The 21,169-nt window shown below is 36.7% G+C and overlaps 6 protein-coding genes and 1 non-coding gene across 7 annotated transcripts; 3 read left to right on the top strand and 4 right to left on the bottom strand.

Moving 5' to 3' along the window:
* Nucleotides 1-3,733: 3,733 nt before the first annotated feature.
* Nucleotides 3,734-4,141, bottom strand: RO3G_12085 (uncharacterized protein; the record flags this gene model as incomplete). The annotated part of the gene is made up of 1 exon (XM_067666669.1): nt 3,734-4,141. The coding sequence occupies one exon, from the start codon at nt 4,139-4,141 to the stop codon at nt 3,734-3,736; it is 408 nt and encodes a 135-aa protein (XP_067522770.1).
* Nucleotides 4,142-7,237: 3,096 nt separating this feature from the next.
* Nucleotides 7,238-7,308, bottom strand: RO3G_19147. The gene has a single exon. It is a non-coding gene; the product is annotated as a tRNA-Gly (tRNA).
* Nucleotides 7,309-11,196: 3,888 nt separating this feature from the next.
* Nucleotides 11,197-11,708, top strand: RO3G_12084 (uncharacterized protein; the record flags this gene model as incomplete). Its single annotated transcript, XM_067666668.1, has 2 exons — nt 11,197-11,612; nt 11,660-11,708. 2 exons carry the CDS (start codon nt 11,197-11,199, stop codon nt 11,706-11,708), a joined length of 465 nt encoding a protein of 154 aa, XP_067522769.1.
* Nucleotides 11,709-12,131: 423 nt separating this feature from the next.
* On the top strand, nt 12,132-14,020 carry RO3G_12083 (uncharacterized protein; the record flags this gene model as incomplete). The annotated part of the gene is made up of 3 exons (XM_067666667.1): nt 12,132-13,110; nt 13,166-13,933; nt 13,989-14,020. The coding sequence occupies 3 exons, from the start codon at nt 12,132-12,134 to the stop codon at nt 14,018-14,020; spliced, it is 1,779 nt and encodes a 592-aa protein (XP_067522768.1).
* Nucleotides 14,021-14,446: 426 nt separating this feature from the next.
* On the bottom strand, nt 14,447-15,400 carry RO3G_12082 (uncharacterized protein; the record flags this gene model as incomplete). Its single annotated transcript, XM_067666666.1, has 2 exons — nt 14,447-14,989; nt 15,104-15,400. The coding sequence occupies 2 exons, from the start codon at nt 15,398-15,400 to the stop codon at nt 14,447-14,449; spliced, it is 840 nt and encodes a 279-aa protein (XP_067522767.1).
* Nucleotides 15,401-15,937: 537 nt separating this feature from the next.
* Nucleotides 15,938-17,653, top strand: RO3G_12081 (uncharacterized protein; the record flags this gene model as incomplete). The annotated part of the gene is made up of 1 exon (XM_067666665.1): nt 15,938-17,653. One exon carries the CDS (start codon nt 15,938-15,940, stop codon nt 17,651-17,653), a length of 1,716 nt encoding a protein of 571 aa, XP_067522766.1.
* An 890-nt stretch (nt 17,654-18,543) lies between these two features.
* RO3G_12080 (uncharacterized protein) lies at nt 18,544-19,449 on the bottom strand (the record flags this gene model as incomplete). The annotated part of the gene is made up of 2 exons (XM_067666664.1): nt 18,544-18,746; nt 18,807-19,449. The coding sequence occupies 2 exons, from the start codon at nt 19,447-19,449 to the stop codon at nt 18,544-18,546; spliced, it is 846 nt and encodes a 281-aa protein (XP_067522765.1).
* Between the last annotated feature and the right edge of the window lie 1,720 nt (nt 19,450-21,169).

Raw genomic sequence — 21,169 nt, 5'->3', positions numbered from 1 at the left:
TGAACAATCTAAAGCGATTAGAAAGTTGAAAGAAGCATTAGTAAATGCGCCGGTAACTAGTGTACCCAACTTAAAATGTTCATTCCATTTGGTTACGGATGTTTGCGATTATGGAATTAGCGGTTGCTTGTATCAAGTAATCAATAACGAAATAAAATATATTGGCTTCGTAGCGCGTACATTATCGCCTACAGAAAGAAGATATGGCTCAACGCGACGTGAGTTGTTAGCTGTCGTATATTCATTCACAAAATGGAGAAAATGGTTGTATGGCAAATATTTTCATCTATTTGTCGACAATAAAGCTTTGTTGGAAATCAACAGAAAAGAAACTAAAATAGCTAACAGAGTCATAGAAAGTTACTATGAAACCGTTTTCGAAATGGACTTTGACATTACCTATTGTGCTGGAATGAGAAACATTTTAGCTGATAAACTTTCGCGTTTGTTTTACCCTGATGTGGAAAACACGCTGGCCAGGGATGAAGCACATGCTGGAAAAGAGAATGGTAATGAAGTAAAAGGAAACAAAAATAGAGAAAAATTTATAAGACAAGCTGTTAGCAATACGTCACAAAGTGATACAAAGAAACAAAAGGCTAGAGCATTTCATGATCTGGAAATTGATGACGATAACATTAGTACAGATAGTGAATACGAAGAAAAAGAAGCATTAGTACTAGCTGCTAGTCATTTAGATAACTATAAAATCATTGATAATCTTGATGAACGACAATACCTTATTGGAAATGTACATGCTTTAGGTCACTATGGTGTAAACCAAACAGAACTAAATATAAAGCAAGATCATGGCTTTTACTGGAAAGGCTTAAGAGAAGATATAACAAAATATATCAATGAATGTCCAAAATGCTCACGACATAATTTAGCCAAACATGCTTATCACCCACCAAAAAGTATCTGTCCTAATAGCATATGGGATCAGATAGCTATTGATCTTGGAAGTTTTGATATAACTTCAACTAATGGAAATAATTTCCTTTTGGTAATAGTCGATCTATTTAGTAGATTTGTTGTGCTGAGGGCGATTAAAACGAAGTCTGCATTAGATGTAGCATTAGCCTGGGTACAAGTATTCTCGATGTTCGGCTATCCAAAGTGTTTAATTCACGATAACGGACTTGAGTTCAAAAATAAGCTATTAAAGGCAATAAAAGATCATATGGGTGTAGAAGAATCCTTATCTCTACCTTATACACCAACAGGTAATTCAGTAGCTGAAGCTAGTGTAGGTTCAGCAAAAAGAATTATTATTAAAATGTTGGAAGGATACAATGAAGCATGGGATATGTACAGTAGTTACAAAAACTATTGCAACGCGAGTTCAAATCTCGTACGGAGACCAACATCTCTCCAACGATTCAACATATCAATGTAAAAGTATAGTCATTTGTAAAACTGCCTCTTGGCTCTTATGAGACATCACAGCTTATGGCTTTTCTTTGCTAGTCATGGAGATATTGTCAAATTAATGTCACATTTTTAAAAATAGCCATATTTCATTAATTGTATTATTTGAATTCAAAACGTGTATGCCGTCTTTTGCTTTAATGGTTGCATCTATTCTTGTTAGCATGCTGTTGAGATACCTTTGGCAAACATATTTGTTAAATATATTTCATTTTACGTATAATTTTTGTCACTAACGGTCCAAACTTGTCACATGTATCATAAATGCACTCAGTAGTAACATAAGTTGATGCCATACGTGATCCACAGCGTTTAAGTTTGAGATTTATGATAGCAGTGCTAAGAGGGCGTACCCTATGTTCTTTTCATTATATAGTTGCCGATCGAGATGTATGTTTAGGCTCAATGTCCCGTCGAAAGTAAATCTGTGTTTTGTGCCACTTGAAGCACTTCGATGTATATAGGTAGGTTGTACCAACAATATGTTGATGTACTTCCAAATTCAATATCTAACCGCAAGCTTGATATTCATATCCAAGGCCTCATAAAGATATGCGTCCCATTAAGGTTAAATTAGGCCCGCCATGCTTCACTGTAAGGTCGAGGTGATATGGTCGCAATATGTTGCTTGATCTTGTCCAATAGTATTTGACGCCATTGGTGACCCAAATACTAAATTTTGTTTCATTGGAAAATACTACCTATCTTCATCGATCAACGCTCCAATCCTTATATCCTTTTGCCTACGTCAAGCTATTTTGAATATGTTTAATTGTTGGAAGTAGCTGCTTTTTCTGTAGCTTCAAATAGACGTTCTTTTTTTTCAGGATGTTTACTGCAGTGATATAAGACATAGAGTGTCCTAGCTCCATGAGCCTGAGGAACATGCCTCTAGCTGTCTGTATATCTCCTTTGAGCACCAATAATCCAATGTACTTTCTAGTTAATACAGGAGGAACCACATGATGGACGCCTTTGCATGCTGTCCCACTCTTTAAAAACTTGTTTACGTAACGGCCTACTACTGATGAATGTATTCCAAAAATCTCTATACTTTCTGCGAATGATCTACTTTCAAAAATAGCTAACCTAATGTTGACATACTTGCTGTAGGGTATGGGTGATAGCAGATTATACAGTGGATGGACTAATTGTCCCAGTGTTTCAACGTTTTTTACTTTCGACTCCATAACTCAGCCAATTCTTAGGCTAAGCGGCTAGTTCTATGCTCATTAGAAAGGTCGCGGTCCGTACTACATAATATTAAAAACTCGGATTTCGAAGAGTACACGGTCTGAGTTAATCAACAATAGAAAAAAAACACCGCACTGGGACAATTTTTCCGCTTGAACATAAATTTTATTTAATAGCGAGTATGTCCCCCTTTAGCCTCAATAACTGCTTTGCAACGGACAGGCATGCTATCTACAGTGAGCGACAAAACTGTCCCAATGTTTTGTAGTTTTCTCTTTTATGACCTGTAGCGTTATGGTTATCAGATTAATTTATGGCTTGTTGTATATCATTCGATAGCCAAAGACTTGTAGAAGTAAACAACATATAGCAAAGACCGATTAAAGTGCCGCAAGTGGAGATAGAGGGGATGGAAAACAAGCGGTGCATTGGGACAGTTTTGTCGCATTTTCAAAAAAATATAAAATGGTTTATTTATTTGATATTAATAGTCAGTCCAGCGTCCTTTGTTCTTGATACATTGTTTTATACGCTTAGGCATTGATTCTATAACCTTTTGACACTCTTCTGGCTTCATTAAGTCGTACCAAACTTTAGTTACTCGTTCGTATAATTCATTCATGCCTTTTGGTGCTGTTTCATAATCATTCAGCCTTCTCTTTAACAATGACCACATATTTTCAATTGGATTAAGGTCAGGGGACTGTGCAGGCCACTCCAGGATGTTGTAGGGTTGGTCTTTAAGGTATTCTTTGACTAGTTTGGATGTATGCTTAGGATCATTGTCATGCTGAAAAATCACCTGATGACGTTCGAATCCTAATTTATCGATGCTAAACTCGATAGTACGCTCCAATTCATCTTCCAAAATCTCTCTGTACAATTCTTTATCCATATTACCATTGATCTTGCACATCCAACCGACTCCTGCATAGGTAATGGCGCTCCACAGCATAATACTGCCTCCACCATGCTTAACAGTCATCTTCACATGATGCGATTTCAAGCTTTCCCCTGACCGGATCCAAGCCCAGGTGCGTCCATCTGAGTTGAATCTATTTATTTTCGTCTCGTCTGACCAAATAACGCGTTTCCAGTCATCTATAGTTCAGTCCTTGTGAGCCATACACCAAGAAAGCCTCTTACGGATGTTTTTAGCACTAAGCAAAGGCTTCTTCGGCTTCTCAATTGCACCAAGGCCGGCCTTACGAAGGGTTCTGCGCACTGTCACAGCACTTAATTTCCTTCCAATGTCCTTTTCTAACTCTTTAGCCACCTTTGCTGCACTTGACATCCGGTTTTTCGTCACTTGGCGGACACAATAACGTTCATCAGCTGCCGATAAGATCTTGCGTCGGCCGCCTTTTGGCTTTCCAAGTCCAAAGCAATGGGATTTTCGGAGTCTCCCAACCGTACTCTTGCTTAAACCAGTAGAACCTTCCACTTCCCGAACCGACTTACCTTGTTTAAGTAGAGAAATTGCTTGAACAACTGTTTCTTGAGAGGCTTGTTTCATGTTGAGATATAATGGGTGAGTAATAAACCAGTAGGAGTTTAAAACTTTAGCAGTGAGTAAAAATCATCTTAAAGACATACAATGCGCATTTGTAAGCAGTTTGTTACCTCTATGCAACTTGTGGGTCGATATTTTATCATATTTTATATTTTTTTGAAAATGCGACAAAACTGTCCCAATGCACCGCTTGTTTTCCATCCCCTCTATCTCCACTTGCGGCACTTTAATCGGTCTTTGCTATATGTTGTTTACTTCTACAAGTCTTTGGCTATCGAATGATATACAACAAGCCATAAATTAATCTGATAACCATAACGCTACAGGTCATAAAAGAGAAAACTACAAAACATTGGGACAGTTTTGTCGCTCACTGTAGATAGCATGCCTGTCCGTTGCAAAGCAGTTATTGAGGCTAAAGGGGGACATACTCGCTATTAAATAAAATTTATGTTCAAGCGGAAAAATTGTCCCAGTGCGGTGTTTTTTTTCTATTGTTGATTAACTCAGACCGTGTACTCTTCGAAATCCGAGTTTTTAATATTATGTAGTACGGACCGCGACCTTTCTAATGAGCATAGAACTAGCCGCTTAGCCTAAGAATTGGCTGAGTTATGGAGTCGAAAGTAAAAAACGTTGAAACACTGGGACAATTAGTCCACCCACTGTAGGTAGAAGATGTGAATACATAAACAATAAAAAGATGAATTAAATTGAACGAACTTGAAGTTGCTTGAATAATGATCTCAAAGCATACTCCCAGGGTAGTTGGCATAAATCAAAATGAACAAGGTCAGCCCTAGGAATATAGAAAATTTTGCAACTCAAATGGCGCGATCCAGTTTTCGAATAAAGAAAATTTCAAAAAAGCGGGACTTGAAATCACGTACATCCATCATTTTGTGTGCATAACATTTGATAATCTAGTATATTAAAGAGCGGAGGCCAGTTTATGCACTGTGAGGAATACAACGTGATACCTGGATTTCACATAAACTGAGAAGCGATTTACCTGAAAATTGCAAATCGTTGCAATAGTTTTTATAACTGCTGTATATATGAATAATTTTTTTTTAGCTTTTCTTATTTTTTGACCATTTTTTATATTTTCAACATTTTTTATCTTTTTAACTTTTTTCATTTTTTAATTTTTTTTATCTTTTTGACTTGACTCGGCTAATCTCTGTGCATCTTTATTGCCATTTTCGTTACATCAGTATTGTTCTCTTGATACAAAATTTCATCATTTGTGCTACTGTAACTTGTTAGTACTTGAGACTTGGATTGTGTTAAAGTGATGTAGATTTGTTTAGATTGAGGTTTGAAGTCTTGAATGACTTGAGCTTAGGTAACTTGATTGAACGTTTAACAGTTCTTTTGATAGAGTAAATTGTATTTGAGTAGTGACCACCAGATCTTTTTAGATCAATAAGGTTAAGAATAAGATTGTTTGATAAACGATAAAAATAAAAGGGAACTTTCTTGATTTGTGATAACTCGGGTATCAGATCAGAAAGAATAAGTAAAAATAAAAAGAAAAGAAAAAGGTTATTGTGACCCAATAAGAAAAGATTGCTTTTTAAGCGCAAGAAGATATGATTTATTGAATTTATATAATTTATTGGATAATGTTATTTTGTATAAAATATTCATCTTATTTATATAAAAATTGGCGTGGCTTATTGTTTGTGTTGTTTGACATTGTTATTTTAAAAGGTTGGCTTATTGAATGTGAGTTAATTTGAGTTAAGTTTGCTTGTAAAGCTTGATTTAAGGTTGTGATTGCCTTGTAAGTTGTTGTTTTGTATGGAATTTAAGCAGATGCTTGATAAGTAGTGACCACCAGATCTTATGTGTAAGATCAATACGATGTTTCTTGATAAAAGTTAAAGTAGAGCAAAAAGTTTAGGTAAACAGGGACTTTCTTGTTAAAGTTTGTTAATTATTGAATAGAAATATATGATTTATTTAAACTGACTAACATTTTCTTTACAAAAAGATGGGATATATATATATGAATATTTTTTTTTCTTTTTAGCTTTTCTTATTTTCTTTTGACTTTTTTCATTTTTCAACTTTTTTCATATTTTGACTTCTTTCACTTTTGCTTCGTGTGACCTCTTTATTCACTACTATTGTCACAACATCTATGTCGCTGGACATCAAAATTATTCTTGTGATCAGCATTGTTCTCTTGATCTAAAATTTCATCATTTGTGCTACAACAATATTCTAAAAGTGTAACAAAAGTCGTGTGTCACGTCTTTTGTTACATTTTTAGAATGTAACACACTTATCTCTTTTGGACTTTCAACTGTAAACTAGCAACCGCAGTATAACCGCAGTACAACCGCAGTGTCTTCAGTATTAACATCATAACTGCAAGTAACAAACATCACCACCGCAGCAAACATAAAATAGTATAAATAGATCTTATATTTATTAAATAAACAATTAGCTTTTTACTACTGTAATTTTGCTTCCTTTAATGGCTTGTAAGAGTTAACGTTTTATAAAATAGAATAAAGTAGATGAAAAAGAATAAAAATAAGACTTGAGTTAAGTATTGATATTGGATTTGCTTGTTGTAAGTGACCACCAGATCTTGTTAAGTAGATCAGTCTTGTTTGTAATAGAGTAATTGGATAAGAGTTTTGAAAGTGTTTACAATGAAGATAATTGGCTTCAAGGGACTTGTCTTGCGTGTATTTTAAGAGTGTTATACCAAAAGATTCAGATAAAAATACTTGATTTATTGATAAAATATATTTAAGAGAAGTGAAGATAAAAGTCATAAAAAGGTTGTCCTTTTTATATTCAAAAAAAGATATAAAATTTTAGGAAAGGATTCCTCGATCAGGAATCAAATCCAAAAGAAGAAATAAAGTTGAAATAAAAAATAAAGTTCAAAAGAAAAATAAAGTTCAAATGAACTTTAAGTTACAACATGTAACCATGACCGTGGCTTGACTTGACCTTGTTGTTCCTACACTACTCAATTAATTATCTTGTACCTTTGTTAATTACCTTAAAAAATCTATTCGTGATCTGACACGACACGTGCCAAATGACAATCAAACATAACATATAAAAGAAAATTGCGCGAACCGGGAATCGAACCCGGGCCCTTCGCGTGGCAGGCGAAGATTATACCACTTAACCATCCGCGCACTTGGATGCTGACGAAGACGTAATTTGGCCGGGAGTCGCCTTTGATTCCTTTTTGACACTAGAAATAATTGGTGATTGTCAACATCTACAGTCAGTTGTTGCATCTAATAATCACCGTTTTTGACGTCTTTGATTAAATGAAAAAAGTTAACGTTCGCTGTATTGGTCATTTTCGAATTTTGAAAAAAGATTCAGGTGCGAAAAAAATAAAGAAGTTCTGCTAACATTTTGTTACAAGGCAGTTATAATTAACAAATACATACAAAACGCTTTTGTTTATCAAGTAAATAGATTATTTTATTATTTTTTATGACAAATAATATAAAAGAATATATGTTTTTTAAGCTTATACTAGTTCATTACTTACTTTATGTTTGCACATGGGTGTAATTTGCCATTAGCCATTAGCCATTAGCCATTAGAGATGTGAGCAATGGCAACTTTCTTTACCAAAAATATCTTTTCAGTAACAAGCAACAATAAAGTCTGTTATTCTTATTGCTTCATCATGTTGGAAAGAACAAATTTGCTCATGAGATTCACGTTCGTCATCCGAATCTGTCCCATTAGGAATTCCTAATGTAAAAAAAAAAAAAAAAAGAAACCGACATTAGACTTGGTTGTTATTTTTTTTTTATGAACTTACGTTTGACCAGTGCTTGAGCTTTCTTTTTTATCTTTTGTACTTTTGGTATCTAGTGTATTCCATAAAACAAAACCAGGGAGAAAAAAAAAGCTGTTTTACTGCTGTAGTCCGTTAAGACCGAATTTTTTTTAACCTAAAATAAAAAAAAAGAAAAGAAAAAAAGAATACTCTCCATGTTAAAGATATTGCACTCAAGTAATAAAACTTGTTCAAACAATGTATAAGTTATCTTTTGAGACATAATTAAATATAAACTATATGAAAAGTAACTGTTTTTGATTTCTAACATGGATAGACAGTGAATAAGTGTAACATTGGTAAAAATAAGGCTACAAAAAAAGCACTTCTCTCTTTTTTTTTTCTTCTTCTCTTTTTTATAAAAGGTAAGTTCTTAATATTATATATATTCTATTCCTGCTCTAATAGTACTTTTACTTTAGTAAAATCGTATTGCCTGCTTTCTTTATGGTTTAAATGGTCTTTATAAAGTCTCTTTCTCAAGACTACAGTTGTTTCTTCTTTTACTTGTTGGTACAAGCATGGATGGCGTGTTTTTTTTTTTTCTTTTTTCTTTTTTTCCTGGTTCATCTAAAGTAAGGTGATATTATTTTTACTACATATCCTTCATAGCTAATAGTTATTATAGATACATGCTGCTTCTTTTTTACTTGTTGATAATGCTTAACTAGTTTTTTTCCCATGGCCTATCTAAAAAAAGGTACTATTACTTTTACTATGTATACACGATAGCCAATAATTATAGATGAATGCTGCTTTGCTTTGGCCTCTTTCTATCTTTTTCCTGGTTTTGCTTTGGTTCTTAAGTACTGATATCTTTTCTTTTGCTTTGATTGCTCAAGTCCTTGAATCTTTGTGTCTTTGCATTCTTGTGCTCGGCTTTTTTTTTTCTTTTTCTTGTGAGAACTTTTTGAGTCCCACGAAATTAATCGATGTATTTTTAGATTAGATGATGCTATCGTGATGACATTAGGTAAGTCAAGTAAACTTTTAAAACGCTACTAGCAAAGAAATACTGTATATTATTATTATTTTATTTAAATAAAAAAAAAGCTATTTTTATAAAACAAATCCCTATTTTTTTGTATATATAAAACAATATTTATTGCAATATGAATGGTTAATAAAGAAGTATATAAGCAATATGAGTGGTTGTTAAAGAAGTATATAAGGAAATATGAGTGGTTAATAAAGAAGTATATAAGGCAATATGAGCGGTCGATAAAAGAACAAAAGGACAAATAAAGAAATGCTTTAAAAATTATGATTTGTTGCCCAAACGTTGGCAAGTATTGAGTAAAACGTGTCGACTGCTCTAGTAAAAGAATGCTAAATGACTTCCACTTGCTCTCTTAATGAATACTAAACGTTAACTGCACTGCCGCGAAAAACGTTTAAAACATCCATAAAATATCGTGTGTTTGCATGATCTTTGGCGTGTTTGCCTTCAATTATTCTAAAACTGAACGCTTACTTTCTCCAGTTATTTGCAGTGTGATTTTTAAAGCTTATTTTGTATTCAAACGATGCTCCTTTTCATGGCGATTCTAATGGTATGCTTTTCGGTGTGTTTGGATAATTCTAACGGACGTTATTCAAGAAAATGTAAACGAAAATAAGGGGAAAGGAAAATAATCAGCTCCACCGCATCGGGAATTGAATGAATGGAAGTCACAATTGGCCGACATTATTTTTCTTACCCATTATTTTCTACCCTCACAGGATACATCAAGAAGACGATCTCTGGACGCATTGTTCAGTCAATGTGCCAGCACACCAGACAGAAAAGAACATCAAAAGAATCAACATGAAAACGAATATTCAATTGGTACATCATTTACTTTATTAATCAAAATCACCATAATACTCTCAACAATTGTACATTTTCCCCAGTTACCTTATATTAATATGTTATTTCAAAGCATCTATTGTTGTAATGTAATAAAACGAGGGCTTTCTTCCCGCTAAATTTAATTTTGGCTGCCGAACATTTTTATTTTGCACGTTCAAGCAATTGAAGTCAAGAACTAGTTTAGCTGTTGATCTTGTTGTTATTGTACATTAATAGTCTCCTACAGTCTTCTATTAATTGGTTTCTGTTATAACTTCACCGTATAGCGAAACTAAGCATAACATACAAATTAGCAACTGTCATTTTTGGTCCGGCCTACCAGATACGTGTCAAGATAATCACTCGATCAAGTCTTTAGGTGCAGGTGTAATATTGGATTTGTGTAATTTTTTTTTTCTGTGCCTCTAGTTATTGTATTTTGTTAATTTTTTTTCCTTTTTACTTGTGATTACCTCTCCTCACCGTTTGTTAATCCAAGGGCCCCTTGTTTCGTTTTTGCATCTTTTTTTGTATTGGCCAGGAAAGCTTTTCATTGTTTCTATTTTTATATTTTTTTTGGGTACCTGTTGTAAAATTTTTTTTAGACATCTTTTGATTTTTTTTTGTATAACTTACAGTAGGTCAAAAAACTGCTGCAAGGAATTGCAAAATTCCGGTTTTACAGCTGGTTTTCCATGGGTACTGCACCAAACTATCCCAAATTTTGACTGTTTGTACCTCAATGGAAAGTGCATTTATTCGTCGATTATCGGATATGGGCAATGGTTATTGGTGGAATTTGAGATCGCTAAAGGTAGTATTATGAACATCCGACATTTTTTACTTGTTCAGATATGTTTGAAATGACGAATTTTAATACGACCCAACCGGTTGCTATCATAATTTTTCACATTCTTGACATGATTAGAATGTTGCCAGTATATAAAAGCGCTTACAATTCCTTTATTTTAAATTTTATATTTCCTTACTTAAATTATTTCTCTTTTTTACCTTATTACCAATCGCATGCCTAAACGACTGCCAGAAGGAAAAGTAGACGATCTCAAGCAAGCATTAACTGGATCCACATCAACGTACGATATTGCTAAAGAAATTGGAGTACATGAATCAACTGTCAGTAGATACTCTAGACGGTTGTTTCCAAATAGGACAAAAAGCATAGGTGGTAGACCTACAGTAGTCTCCAAAGTGACGAAGCGGTTAATAAAAAGAAAAGTCATTGAAGGGGTTTTAAAGACTGCCAAAGAGGTACACCGGGAGCTGGTTCAACTTGGCTACGATATCTCATACCAGTCAGCAATTAACGTACTGAAATCAATGGAGTTCCATTCTTCAATAAAAAAAAAGAAGCCGTTTTTGACAAAAGCTCATATGCAGCATCGATTAGAATGGGCCAAGAAGCATCAGGATTGGACAGTAGAAGAATGGCGAAAAGTCGTCTTTTCTGATGAAATCAAGATCAACGTATGGGGCTCTGATGGCTGTAAGTATTATTGGAAAAGACCAAATGATCCTCTTCAACCGCATCATCTAGAACTTACAGTCAAGCATGGAGCAGGCAAATTGATGATGTGGGGCTGTATAACTTCTGAAGGACCAGGATATGCTTGTCAAATTTACGATGGGAACATGAACGCGAATGTTTATCAGCATATATTGGACACTACGCTTCGTGATACTATGCAATACTACAATTTCAACTGGTCCAACGTTTACTTTCAGCATGATAATGATCCAAAGCACAAGGCAAAATCTACAATAGACTGGTTAGATAATCATCAAGTGCGGTATATTAGCGATTGGCCAGCTCAGAGTCCGGACTTAAATCCAATAGAACACGTATGGCATCAATTGAAGTTGAAGCTCAGCTGTTACGAACGTAGAGCAAAGAATACGGATGAGCTTTGGGAACGAGTGGAAAAAGTATGGAATGGCTTTGACAAAGATCTTTGCCAAAGGTATATCGATAGCATGCCGGCAAGAATTCAAGAGGTTATTAATAAAAAAGGAGGGTCAACTAAATATTAATAAATAAATTCATTCCGTCCAAATTTTCGTTTTTCCAAATTTTCAAATTGCGCATCTCATACTTCCTTCAATACTTATCCAATAGGGCTTAAACTCTTTCGAATTTCTCAAGACATGTAGAAGATTTACTATGTGGGAACAGAGGCAGTTTGTGCCATTGTAACAGGATGTGCGCTACAAAAACCAAGAAAAATGGATTCCTTGCAGCAGTTTTTTGACCTACTGTAACTTCTTTTTGTAACCTATTACACAAAATCGATAATCACCCTTTTGATAATATGGCTTACAATCTTGGTAACGATAATGATCTGTTGGAGGAGACAAGAAGTCCTTTCAATCCAAGTCAACAGGCGCACGGTGGTAAGAAGGTGTTGCGTTTTCTAAATGATCCTAGGAACTTCTCTGGTGAGATGGAGAACAACAATGGTCGTTTGGAAGGTTTGTCTGCTGCTGCTTTGACGTGGTGGAAAAGGATGGATAGGATCCGTGTGTCTGCGGACCTATCTGACGAAGAAATTCTGCTTGTGGCTGGTGACCACCTCACCGGGAAGGCAGAATTATGGTGGAACGTCCTTGGGTTCCAATATGAGACGTGGGCTGCGTTCTCTAGTGCTTTCAAGAAGCAATATGCTGCTGATCAAGAGGATGTCTGGTGGCAAGAGTTGTATAACTTGAAGCAGCGTGCTGGAGAAAACATCGATGATCTCTCGTTGAGGATGCGTGAGTTGTTGGTGTTGTTGAACAATCGGGTGGATAGCTTCCACGTTCGTGTCTTTTTGGGGGCCATCAACCCGGTAATCGCCTGCGAGATTGAGAGGAGGGATCTCCCTAGGACGTTGGATGCTGCGATTATCGAGGCAAAGAAGATCGAAAAATCTTTGAACAAGTATGGTTCTGGGTCTGTGGATGGTGCTTCGTTTAGGTCTCTGCCGGTTACAGGTGGTAATCGAGGAGTGGGTGAGGACAATGTCTCGGTGTCCACCATGACGGCCCTAATGAAGGAGCTTGAACAGATGCGTATAAACATTGTTCAGCTCCAGAATGAAAGGCAACGAGGTCCTTACCCTAGACCTTTCAATGCTGGTGCCACTACCGGATGCTTTTACTGTAAGGAAGAGGGGCATCGAAAGGTGGATTGTCCCAAGCTTCGTGGAATGGGAGGCGTCCCGGTATCGGGAAGTAATGCGGTTCCTCTTGGTGGTGGGCCAAAGCCCGAGCAAGGTGAAGTTTCCTTTCGGGAAAAGGCTCGGAGCGTCTGTAAAGGAGGCAACAGGCGCTCTAGGAATGAATAAGTCCTCTAGCAACAATCAAGTGCGTATGGTCGATGTGGTCGATGTGGTGGACGTTGGGTCTAAGGAAATCTTTGCAGCAGAGAAGAGAAGAAGTGAAGGTGTTCCGGTGAACCCTTATCCAAGCTCCCGGCCACGCGCAAACGGTGTACCAGTTGCTGTCCCCACTGGTGCAGCTGCTGTCCATGGTCACTCTATTCCGGTGGTAGGCCAGTCCATGGGTGCGGCGGCGGGTTTTCCTAACAATCCACCTAGGGTTAACCCTATGCCAGTGGTGGGCACGCCCAAGAAAAGGACCCGTGCCAAACCTAGGAAGCTCGCAGTACAGACCAATAGGGTCAATGTTTGGGATGTACTGAGCAGGACCAATGCTGGTGCTTCGGTGGCGGACCTATTGGCTGTAGATCGAACTGTCTGCAAGGACCTGGTAGATGGTGTGCGTTTCTTGAGACAAGGGAAGCGAACGGTTGCTGTGGATTCTGCCGATTCACATAGGAATGGCTCGTCCAGTGTGCCGATGGTGGTTGACACAGTGCAGCTCAACGATGATGATTGGAGTGCAGTCGATACAGATGGTGATGAAGGAGCTACGTGGTCAGAGGAGTCGTCGGTGGATTTTTCTGTCTCTGACGTGGGTAGTGAAGTGTCGTCCGTCTATAGGTATCCGTACAGCCTCGACAATATGAAAGGGAGTTTACCCTTCAAAGGCTTGATGTCGATAAATGGACATACTGTGGAATGCGTTTTTGATTCTGGCGCTAGCGTCAGTGTCATCAGTGGTGGTCTAGCCAGTAAGTTGGGGCTAGTGCCAAGTAATGACGAGTTGTAGCTGTCTGGTTTTGATAGTAGAACTGCTGGTAAACCGTCAAAGGTGGTAGTTGATGTGCCGGTGGTCATCTCAGGTTGCCTAAGACCTGAGCACATGTGTATCTTGGAGAGGACAGACCAGTACCGTGAAAGAGAATTGTGTTTGCTTGGTGTGACCTGGTTCAAGGCTTACAGTTGTTGGAATAATTGTTCGAATGTTTTTGCAATTTTATACGTTTTGCTTTGTATCTCTGCAGTCAGATACGATAGAGCTACGTACGATACCTCATTAAAAAGCGACAGCTTTCGCATATAACATATAAAACGCTAGGGGTCTGGAATTATTTCCATATATAGTAAGACCAAATTGCGTCAAGCATATGCATTCGAACAATTTTTCCAATTGAATCATCTTTTATTTAATACCGTGTATGACCGCCTTTAGCTTTAATAACTGCTCTACAACGAGCTGGCATACTCTTGATATATGCTTGGCATTACTCTTTGGTACAAGAAATACATTCTTTCTCGATTCTAGACCAGAGATCATGCAGTCCTTTATCCCTATCTTCATCTAAGCTCAGCCTCAGCTTTAAATGGTGCCAGAGATGCTCTATAGGATTCAAATCAGGACTTTGAGCAGGCCAACTGAAAGTATGCTCTTCTTTTAACCCATTTTCCTTAAACCAAACATGAGCAAGCTTTGATGTGTGCTTAGGATCACTGTCGTGTTGAAAATAAATAGATTCCTGTTGGTAACCATAGTACTTCAGACTGTCCATCAGTGTAGTTGACAGGATATGAACATAATCTGATGCTTTCATAGTACCATTCTCAATTGCGCAGCCATATCCAGGACCATCCCACGTCATACAACCCCAAAGCAGCACACTGCCAGCTCCACCTTTGACTGTAAGGTCAAGATGATGAGGCTGCAATTTGTCACCAGGTCGTTTCCAAAAGTACTTACAGCCATCTGAACCCCAAACATTAATCTTGGTCTTATCAGAAAGCACTATACGTCTCCAGTCATCTTCTGTCTAATCTTTGTGAGCTTTAGCCCACTTTAGTCTAGCTTCCATGTGACATTTTTTGAGGAGAGACTTTTTCTTCTTAATTTGGGTATCGAAACCCATACTGTGAAGCATTTTTACTGTACCAAAATAGCCTATCTTATGACCAATACTGTTTAAATATGACCATACGTCCTTTGCAGTCTTAAGTGAACCATTTACAAGCTCTCTCTTCAGGTAATTCTTTGTTGTTGAGCTTATAGTAGTCTTTCTACCAGCATGACCTCGAGTACGTTCAGGTGTATACAAGCCCTTGTATTTGCTCAAAGTGGACCTTGATACTCCTGGAACACGTTTCATGATTTCTGAGTATGATAAACCCTTTTTCAACAGCGACAGAATGCTTTCTTGCTTGCTACGAGATAAAGTATGTACCATGATATAAAGAAGTATAGGCTGTACGAGGTAGAAGGGAAACACTGCAAAATCCAGCCTTATTTATATATTTTAAGCTCTGACTAAAAGCAAAAGCGTTGTTTCATTATTACATCATTTAGTAATGCTGTATTTGTGATGTCAGAAGCGGCAACGATATCATTATTATAGAATGCATTGAGTTGGAAAAATTGTTCGAATGCATATGCTTGACGCAATTTGATCTTACTATATATGGAAATAATTCCAGACCCCTAGCGTTTTATATGTTATATGCGAAAGCTGTCGCTTTTTAATGAGGTATCGTACGTAGCTCTATCGTATCTGACTGCAGAGATACAAAGCAAAACGTATAAAATTGCAAAAACATTCGAACAATTATTCCAACAACTGTATGGTATCCAACCTAGGATTGGCGTGGCTGAGGTCCATATACCGACAAGTCGTGGTGTAGTAGTCCATAAGGGCTATACTGAAGCAAGACGAGTAGGTGTTAGCAAGCAGGACACGATGATGAAAAAGGAAAGGAAGGTCCACTTCATGGAGCAGCAGGTTGGTGCAGAACCTGAGAGACAGTCGATGGTGGATTCGGGTCTTCCTTTTGACCGTAATGAAGAGAACGTTGAGGAAGGTACAGAGATCTATGCTGTTAGCATATCTGTTGTCAGTAACGGTGCTCCTGGGTCTTCTAACAGTTTGGATGTTGTTGATCAAGCAAGAATTCAACAAGGGCAAGACTTGGTAGAATCGTATGAAGAAGGCATTTTTGACAAGTTGTCAGTCACTGATGAAGATGAAGAACAGGTTGTTCCCCAAGAGATGAAGGAAATGGTCGAGGGACGTTTTGCTGATTGCTTCGTGAAGAACTCTGGGTTGGGCAGGGTAAAAGGGTTCGAGCATAAGATCGTCCTGAAACCCGATGCTACTCCAGTGCGATCTGTGCCGTTTAGACTGACGTGGGAAGAGAATGAGTTTTTGGAGAAGGAGTTGAATAACATGCTGGAGCTGGGCATAATTAGACCTTCCAAATCAGGTGCATACTCCTCTCCCTGCTTTTTTGTCAAGAAAAAGGATGGTAGTCGTAGAATGGTGCTAGACTACAGAAAGCTGAATCAGATGACGGTATCAAATGCTTATCCCTTACCTTTGATATCCGAATTGTTGGATTCGTTGGGTGGTGCCAAGTTTTTCACTACAATGGATATGGCTTTTGGCTATTGGCAAGTTCCCATGGCGGAAGATTCGATTGAGAAGACTGGTTTTGTTACCAAGAAGGGAATTTATGAATTCCTGGTCATGCCGTTTGGATTGACATCCGCCCCGTCAACCTTCCAAGCCATGATGAACTCTATCCTGGGTGAGTATATTGGTAAGTTTTGCTTGGTGTTCATCGATGATGTATTGATCTTTGGTGGCGACTCCTTGATGGAGCATGGTGCACTGGTGGAAAAGGTGTTGATCAAGTGTAAAGACGCTGGTCGGAAATTGAAGAAGAAGAAATGTTCGTGGGGTCAGTCGTCCGTATCTTACTTGGGCCATGAAGTCACAGCAGATGGCTTAAAGCCTAGTGATCATAATGTAAATAAGATCGTTAATTTTGATACACCCAAGAATGTTGGAGAAATTAGATCTTACCTTGGGCTCTGCAGCTATTATCGTGCTTTCTGTCCTAATTTTGCAAATGTGGCAGCTCCGTTACAGAAGTTAGTAAAGAAAAATGTGGCCTTTGTTTGGGGTGATGAGCAAGAAACCAGTTTTAGAAGGTTTCAAGAAATGTTGACGTCGCCTCCCTTGCTTGCATACCCGGATAGAAGAAAGTATCAAGTGTTGTCTGTAGATGCATCGAAGTCTGGCTTGGGTGCAGTACTATCGCAAGTAACTGATTTGAATTCGTTAGCAAATGAACAAGTGATTTCTTATGCGTCAAGGTCATTACGTGGTGCTGAAATTAATTATGCGATCACGCATCTAGAAGCTCTTGCAGTGGTATGGGGTGTTCAGCACTATCGTCATTTCTTGCTGGGTCGTAAATTTGTCCTGATCACTGATCATTCTGCCTTGAGATATGTCTTTCAACCTGCCAAGTCTACCCCCAAGTTGTCAAGATGGGCTGCTTGTTTGATGGAATACGACTATATTTTGAGATATAGACCAGGTAGTGCCAATCCGGCAGATGCGTTGTCAAGGCTTCCAGTGGTGAATCGTGAACAGGGTGGTCAGAGCGAAGTTGAAGATGAAACTCCTGAGACGAATTGAAGAAGTTTATTGGTGATTCACTAGAAGTATTTATAGATGTTAAAAAATTTTTCTTTTTTGGAGGAAGTTCTTCCGCACTTTCATAACTTTTTTTTATCTTTACCTTTGTTTTTATTTTTATCCATCCCTTCTTTCATTTTTTTTGTTACAATCCATTACTCTTGTGTATCTTTAATTGATCAAGGTTTCTTTGGGTTAATTGTAAGTTTGATGCCGTCGGACTTTAAAATTTTTTAATTTCCTTATTTGGAAATCGGAAATTTTCGGACTATGAAGCACATAATTGGTAAAACATACTTAAATTATGCCAGTCGTTGTCCGGAATGGCTAGAGTGCCTACTTCCGAAAGAAGAGGTCACCTATTCGAAACATGCAATCGGTATTTTTGTTCGAATGCTGTAGGCGTGTTTATGTAAGAGCTATTTTTTTAAATTGATTCCTTTGTGTATCCTTTTTTTTTTGTATAGGTTTTATTTTATTTAACTGATTATAGTGTGACAAAGAAGTCAAAAAATTAACAATATAGATATCCTAACTATTTAGATGAAGAAAAAGGACAGTACAGTTCTACTCCCACTTTTATTTTATATATATTTTATTCAATAAACAGGCAACCTTCTCATAAAAAGTGCCTGATCCCTTTATTTTTTTTATCTTTACCTTTATTTGATCGTAACTAAAAGATCTGGTGGTCACTACAGTACCTTACTTTAAAATTTTTCAAGAAAAACTCGTCTAAAGCACTCAACCCAAACCAAACTTACTACAAAATAACAATAGTAATGCTTTTGGATATTTTTTGACGAAGTATATTAATAATGCTTGCTCTCTGTAGGTGATATTATTGAGGACATTTTTATTGAGCTTTGTTTAATTTTTTTTTATTGTTATTATTCTTCTGCAGCAAGCTCAGTTAACCACGCTGGGTTACGCTGAGCTCGATCAAAACTGACATTCTTAAGGCAATCAATGATACCCCCAAAAATATCGTTATGGTGCTTTCTTTGCCAAATAAATTCGATAAGCAGCCAAGGTACCATTTTCTTTGTTCTAAGGGCAGGAGTTACATTGATTTTTATTCCATTCCAAGTTCCTAGAGAAATTTTATTAAACTAAAGCTATAAACGCTTGTACACTCCAATTTTATGCTTACCTTCGACTGTGTTGGTATGGACATCGCCGCCACGAAATGTCACACTGTGATTGACAGTTCGATGTACCAAGTTCATTCCAAGGTTTACCATATTTTCATATGCTCTCCAACAATCTGTATGTACTATGGAACCATCGGCAACATAATTTCGAATGATTGTATCCATCGTTTCAGTGTTTCTATTATTTACTACCACAAGAAAACACTTTCGTTCAGGTGTTTTTTCAACACCACCTACCACCCAAACACCCTCCACACGATGTCCTCGATGATACTTTCTTTTACCAAACTTTGATTCATCAATTTCTACCACGATTGAATTTCCATCCACATCATAACCACCGATTTTGCAGTCGTTCTGCTGTAAATCTTCTTGTAAAATCTGGTACCAATCTTTCAAAGTTTCACGTACAGCATATGGTGAGCATCCAACCATGGTAGAAATTGTCATGCGACGTACTTTCAAGCTCCAAAAGTAAAGGATGGATAGCGTATCATAGGTTGGTAAGCTGCGATTACTAAAAAAGGAAGCATTTCGTACAGCAACTTGACGCCCATTGCAGCATTTCTCACCAGTTTCCTGATTAATTATGATTCCATTGCATCTCCAACGTGGAATACTTCCTGTTTGCTCCAAGTACATGATGCTTCCTTCATCACCATTACAACGATAAACTGTGTTGCTTCCATAATACAGTGGCCGTCAAAACTGGTCGCATGTTTTCATATTTTGCCTATACGCGCTAGTCTTCATTCTTCAGTTTCTTAGTCTATTGCAAAGCGATATAGTTTAGTCGCATCAGCAAACTCTGGACAATTACCAGTCATCCACAGTCCAATGTTGGGGTGATTGGCACTTCAGGCCACGATGGATAAATCATAATATCTACAGCTATAGCGGAGCTAGAATAACAATCCAAAAATAGAAACTAAGGTTATAAGGCAAGCAGAATCGAATGGCGCTGTTTAAATTTTGAAGTTCCGAATATTTCCCGATTTAGTCTAGAATAATGGGGCGTTTCTTATGTGAAGCACCTTTGTTCCCAGTTAGTTTTATATCATTTGGTACATCGGTAATTTTCAAAAATAGTAAGCACCATATAATATTTTTAAACATGTTTAACGGTCTTCAAAATATTTATGGAAGTCCATTGGATGTTTATAAACCACTTTTTTCCAGAAATTACAAAATAGCTTAATTGGAAATATGGCTCATTTGAATCTTGATGTCACAAGTTCAATCCACCCAATGACCATTTTATACTTTTGCGATAACGGATTAAGTTTTCCCTTTTATTTATTTTAGAGCTGAAATGTTTTTGTAGGTCACAAGAACTTCTTTTTGAGGGTTGATGTTGTGATAAAGAAGTCAAAAAAATGGTGTAACAAAGAAGTCAAAAAATGAAAAAAGTCAAGAAAATGTTAAAGGTCAAAAAAGTGAAAAAGTCAAGAAAATGAAAAAAGTCAAAAAGAAAAAAAAAATTAACAATATAAATATCCCAACTATTTAGATGAAGAAAAAGGACAGTACAGTTCTACTCACATTTTTATTTTATATATTTTATTCAATAAACAGGCAACCTTCTCATAAAAAGTTCCTGATCCCTTTATTTTTCTTTATCTTTACCTTTATTTGATTTTAAATAAAAGATCTGGTGGTCGCTACAGTATCTTACTTTCAAAATTTCAAAAAAACTTCTATAAAACACTCAACTCAAAACACAAACCAACAAAAAATAGCAATAGAAAAAATTAAAAGATAAAAGATTATAAAAAATGTTAAAAAGATAATGTTGAAAATATAAAAATGGTCAAAAAAATAAGAAAAGCAAAAAAGAAAAAAAATATTATACATATGTATATATCCCATCTTTTTGTGAAGAAACTGTTGGTCAGTTTAAATAAATCATACGTTTTTACGCAGTAAATAACAAACTTTAACAAGAAAGTCCCTGTTTACCTAAACTTTTTACTCTACTTTAACTTTTATCAAGAAACATCGTATTGATCTTACACATAAGATCTGGTGGTCACTACTTATCAAACATCTGCTTAAACCCTATATAAAACAACAACTTACAAGGCAATCACAACCTTAAATTAAGCTTTATAAGCAAACTTAACTCAAATTAACTCACTTACAGAAAGACAACCTTAAATAGCAGCATAACTATATGCTAACTTTAATTTGCAAAGCAAAAGCGCTATTATCATGTGCTCTTGCTTAATTATAATTTTTCTTTGCCTAAAAAGTACTCACTGTTGTGATTTTTTCACTGCACCTACTATGTGTTGTAGAACAGAGTCTGATCATAACGGACATTGAATAATCACCACTAACCAAAGTATATTAAAATTGATAA

The sequence above is a fragment of the Rhizopus delemar genome, genomic scaffold (assembly GCF_000149305.1).
Source record: "Rhizopus delemar RA 99-880 supercont3.10 genomic scaffold, whole genome shotgun sequence".
Lineage (NCBI taxonomy): Eukaryota > Fungi > Mucoromycota > Mucoromycetes > Mucorales > Rhizopodaceae > Rhizopus > Rhizopus delemar.
The sequence above is the reverse complement of the archived record's forward strand: the minus strand, read 5'-3'. Positions and strand labels throughout refer to the sequence as shown.